Source organism: Musa acuminata, unplaced genomic scaffold (genome assembly GCF_036884655.1).
Source record: "Musa acuminata AAA Group cultivar baxijiao unplaced genomic scaffold, Cavendish_Baxijiao_AAA HiC_scaffold_1139, whole genome shotgun sequence".
NCBI classification, from domain to species: Eukaryota; Viridiplantae; Streptophyta; class Magnoliopsida; order Zingiberales; family Musaceae; genus Musa; species Musa acuminata.
The window spans coordinates 762,880-767,893 of NW_027021351.1; the positions used below are offsets into that span (position 1 = coordinate 762,880).

A 5,014-nucleotide genomic window follows, 5' to 3' on the forward strand; every position below is an offset into this window, starting at 1 on the left:
ACCAATCAGGCAAAGATGTATCGAATTGTCAAGTATTTATAGTACACTAGGATAAAAAAGGGGAGGACAAAGCACATACACATATTGTGATATTAGATCATATTTGAGAACCTAAAATGATGTTCTTTCCCTACTACAGTCATTGCCTTGCCAGTCTAAAAGAGGAAAAGTTGATGCCTTTGATTGCTTATACAGCCTTGTTATGAACATTAACTGAATCTGCTCCACTGCCCTTTCCTCTACTCTGTATCTCAACTTTTACATAGATTGGCAATGGATATATGCAACATGATATTCTGACTTTTGACTTGGTTTGCATGACACAAAATTTCCCAATTATAATTGTAGTGACAGTCTTCTTATGAAATGGGATTCATGTTATTCACTGAAGATAATAATCTGTAGTACTAAAGCATAGTGAACCTTTACAGTGATCAATATTGACGAGGTATAGCCATCAATTCATTTCTGTAGACATGGATCAGATATTTTCATGACAACCATGAATCCTTATCTAGCATCTAGCATTTTCAAAGGCAATATGTTCCAATTTCTTAAGAATTTTAAATCAATCAAGCATGCAAAACAACATTAATGGGAGGGCAGCAGAAGACTCAAAGGAACTCTTCTACACAAGATTATACACAAATTCTAAATCATGTAGACTATCCATCCTGAGTGGTCTCTTAGCTGCCATCATCAGTTTATATGTGTTAAGGGAGATGACAAGGATAGATGCTGGAGTGTTAGTGTAATAATATGAAATATAACCTTTGATTAAAGTATAAACAGGTTAAATGTTGAAATCAAACTAGGGATTTTGTGAAAAAGAATCTGGAGATTTGGGGAAGATGATCTAGCACCACCAAAGAAAGAAGAATTGGAAAAGAAATTATGGGAAGAATAACTATCATTGGAAAGCCAACGGAATGAGAAAGCCGAAAACAATAGCGAGTTAGTTCTTTTTGGAAAAAAAAACAGCAGGCAGCGGAAGGGACTATTTATAACCTTTTTCCACCAATTCAAGACTCCAAAGTCATAGTGAGCATGCCACATGGCACGTTGCAGGTGCCCTGCATGCTGCGTGTGACAGGCAAGCAACAACGTGGGCACTCACACGCATTGCATGCGACAGACACTCTATGTCGTTGCGACTCTTAGTCACACGCTGGACGCATGAGTCGCAACGAATGGTGCTCCTGTGAAAAGGTAAGGGTAAAGAGCTAAGTCAGGAAAATGTTTAGTGTCTCCCTCTAAAAGCTCTAACAGGAAGCAGACCATTACCATTAAAAAATCATTTACAAACATCTATATACATAATATGTATATATGTGCATGTGTGTGTACATGTGGATGATGTATAAGTTAAAACAGATTATGGTGATATATATGTGCATGTGGATCATGTATAAGCTAAAACTGATCATGGTGATACACAACTCCAGAGATTCATAGATGTATCACAAAGACAATGCTAACTAGTGGTGCAAACTGCAAAGAGGTAGAGGCTGATGAAACTAAAACTTCTTAAGAAATAATTAAAAGATATATCACAGCTGTGAGTTCTACTAGTGATATTGCCACCAACAAAGCTCAATGACAAGCAAAGACATGCAGCTTCAGTTTGATGTTAATTATTTATATATGTTTCCATATGCATGTGTATTTGTATAATATTTGTATATATCTGTGTGTATGTGCACCTGTGCACACAAAGCAATAGGTTAAGGCTTATGTTAATTTGATTCATCAATTACTTAATAGTAACTGACATTTGTACACATGTGGCCAAAAATTAAGAAATATAATAGAATAAGTCACGGAACGATACAAATAAAAGCATGAACAATATTGTACCAATGGACACATTTCACGCATCAATTATATTGATAGCTTCCCGATAATTACTTAATAGTAACTGACATTTGGACACATGTGGCCAAAAATATGTAGTCAACGGAATATATCTCCATCCTACCTGAGAGAGAAGGAATGCATCAAAATGAAAGAGCACAAATTTCATTAAAGTAATTTTGGTAATACTAGAAGCACTAGATCTCAATTTGCCTAAATCAGGATGTACTAGATGGTATTTAATGGTCCCCACTTCAATCGGCATGCAAACCAAGGCTTTTCGCTCTGCTTCAGTCCAATAAGCATGTTAACCCTCTGCTTCACTTTTCAAGTTTTCACAGTTATTCCTATCTTTCTAATATCCTCTCTCTCTTTCTCCATTGCCCACTCTTCCTTATCTCGATCCGTCTCTCATTGCCCACTAATTCGTCATTGTTGTTACCTACTGCTAATGCTGCCCATCACTCACCATTGCCTACCTGTCTGGTACTTCATCTCATCCTCCTCCTCCTCCAGTGATTCTTCTTCCTCCTCCCTTCCTATTCTCCTCATTCAGTGCTGACTAGTATGCCGGTGTATTATGTGTCGGTATGTCGGTATATACCAGACTCATACTGATCCAGCAAGGGTTTGTTATTGAGAATTAAAACCACTCTATGCTATAAAGAATTTGAGACTTTGACAATTTGTGGTGGCATTCCTATACTAGTGTAATAAGGACCACTCTATGCCAACCATCATCATTGACTCTATCAACTTGTAATGCAAAATTAGTCTTCTTCATATGATTAAAAAAAAATCTGAATGCAGATTATTACTGCAAGATAATTATAGAATAACTAATATTAGATGATTAAAAAATATTTTATAGCACAAGCATCCATAAGGCTAGTATGAAATCAAGCATTAAATATACATGTGTGATTCAGGATCTCAAAGAGAAATTATCCTATTAACTTGAGCCAAAAGCAGAAAAAAAAATGATTGTTAAACGAAAATATAATCAATCATCAGATGCAATGCTTATCAAATGATAGCACACAACAGAACAATAGATGAATAACTAGAGATACCAACCAACAAAATCTCCTTGGCACACACAGAAGAGAGCATCTGTTTAACTTAAGATCTCTCTGAAGCTAATCATCTAATAGGCTAGTTAGTCATCGAATAGATATTTCTGAATCTGAAAGACTCTCTGGGTTGCTTGTTTGCCTAGTGGTACCGAGTCTAATGTGCTATGATGTGTTGTGCACATACAAGTGGTACATAACAGCAAGCAACCAGAGTTCTCTTGGTCTAATCATGCTTCTAAGTTTTCTTTTCCTTTTCGCCGACAATTTACACAAACACCAATAGCCTACTAATGCACAACAAATGAACAGAATCCAAAAGTAGTAGCTCAAGCTACGCCATGGAGATTTAAGAGCAAATTGATTAAAGTAGAAGATGAACGAGCATTCCTCACAAAGAATGATGTCACAGAGAGAGTACCACGAGACCTTACTCTTTGAGTAAAGTTATTCCTTCATTGTTCAGCATCAGCAGGAACATGAGCATATGAAACGATCCGAACCTGTCTCATGGCGTCACCAATCCTTTGGGCGCTCCCCAAAATCTCCATGTGGATGATGCCCCTCGAATCCATGAAAAGCCCCGCCCACCTGGTTGTTGTTGACCGGTACCATCGGATTTCCATGGGCATGTGGATGAGCCATGCCGAAGACCGGCATCGGAATCATGGTGGGCATGGCGTAGGGCACGGACATCGGCAACTGCTGCTCGCGGAGGCTCTGCGGCACCGGGGTCGAGGTAAAGAGATGGTCGGACGACGACGGCCCCTCGTTCGACAGCCCCTGCATCCTCTTCAGGTAAAGCCTGTACTTTTGGAGATGGCTGGCCACGTTCTCCCTCGTCAGCCCCTCCACGTTCATCAGCTGCATGATGGTCTTCGGCACGGCGTTCTTGATGCCGAGGTGCGCCACCACGTCGACGAACCGCTTGTGGAGCTGCGGCGTCCAGACGAGGCGCGGCCGCTTAAGGGTCCGGACGGATTGATCGTCGTTGGAGTTCTCCAGCGGGGGGGCGAAGGACTCGGCCTCCTCGGCGGGGGATGGGGAAGCGGAGTCCATCCGCGGGGCCTTACGCGAGTGCTCGTCGCCCTCGACGGCCACGGGGCGGTCTTCGTCGTCGTCGTCGTCGTCGTCGTCGTCGTCGGCTGCGGGCGAGGGGAAGGGGTGGAAGTATCGGAGAGCAGCGGCGGCGGCGGGGGAGGGTGCAGCGCGGCGGAGGTTGGAGACGGTGTGCTGGGAGGCACGGTGGACGTCGAGAAGGGTACGGGCGGGCTCGGGGTTGATCCGGAAGGCCGAGGCGAGCTCCGGCGGGATCAGAGTCTGCGACAGTGAGACGAGGTGGTGTCCGCCGGGGAGGCCAAGCTCCCACTCGACGACCCTACCCTCGTCGCCGCCTCCGCGTCCGGAGGCGGAGATCCGGTCGCAGTAGGCGTCTCCAGCCTCTTCGCCCATCGCAATGATCCCAATCCCCACCCTCTAAAGACGAACACGGAGAGCTTCTCACAGGAGGAAGGCCCCCTTGGGACGAAATCGATGGGGAATCAAGAATTTGGGCGGAAGGAGGTGAGGGGGAGATGGAGGCGACGGAGTACTGTGGTGGATATTTTGGGGTTGGGGGCAGATTTTTTTTGTGTGTGTGTGTGTTAGAAAAGTGCAAGTCGGATGGCAGATTGATATTTGTCGGGACTGACACGTGGACCGATTCCTTGATATTTTGGGATGCCCTTTTTAAGCCCTTTTTCTTGGGTTCCTTTTCTCGCGTGTATGTTTCTATAATATGGTTAGACTCCACAATGCAATCCCTCTCCGATATCGCGTATTATTTCGTTTTGGCCGACTCTCGAGGCCGTTGAGATGGGGCGATGCGTATTCGAACTGCTCGGCGGTTTCATCTGTTACGGTAAAACACATTGACGGTTTTATGATGTCATGGGTTGGTTGTCGTGGCTTTGATAACTAATTGAAATCCGATATAACTCGAACAACCAATTAAGGCTACTGGACATATATCGTTGAAATGATCACATAAATAAATTAATGGAAGTGATGATATGATACAACATAAGCATCATGTCCAATCAATCAAA

At 43.1% G+C, this 5,014-nt stretch overlaps 1 protein-coding gene across 1 annotated transcript; it reads right to left on the minus strand.

Moving 5' to 3' along the window:
* Positions 1-3,269: 3,269 nt before the first annotated feature.
* LOC135671438 (transcription factor PCL1-like) lies at positions 3,270-4,566 on the minus strand. The gene has a single exon (XM_065179553.1). The coding sequence runs from the start codon at positions 4,377-4,379 to the stop codon at positions 3,444-3,446; it is 936 nt and encodes a 311-aa protein (XP_065035625.1). The 5' UTR covers positions 4,380-4,566; the 3' UTR covers positions 3,270-3,443.
* Positions 4,567-5,014: the final 448 nt, after the last annotated feature.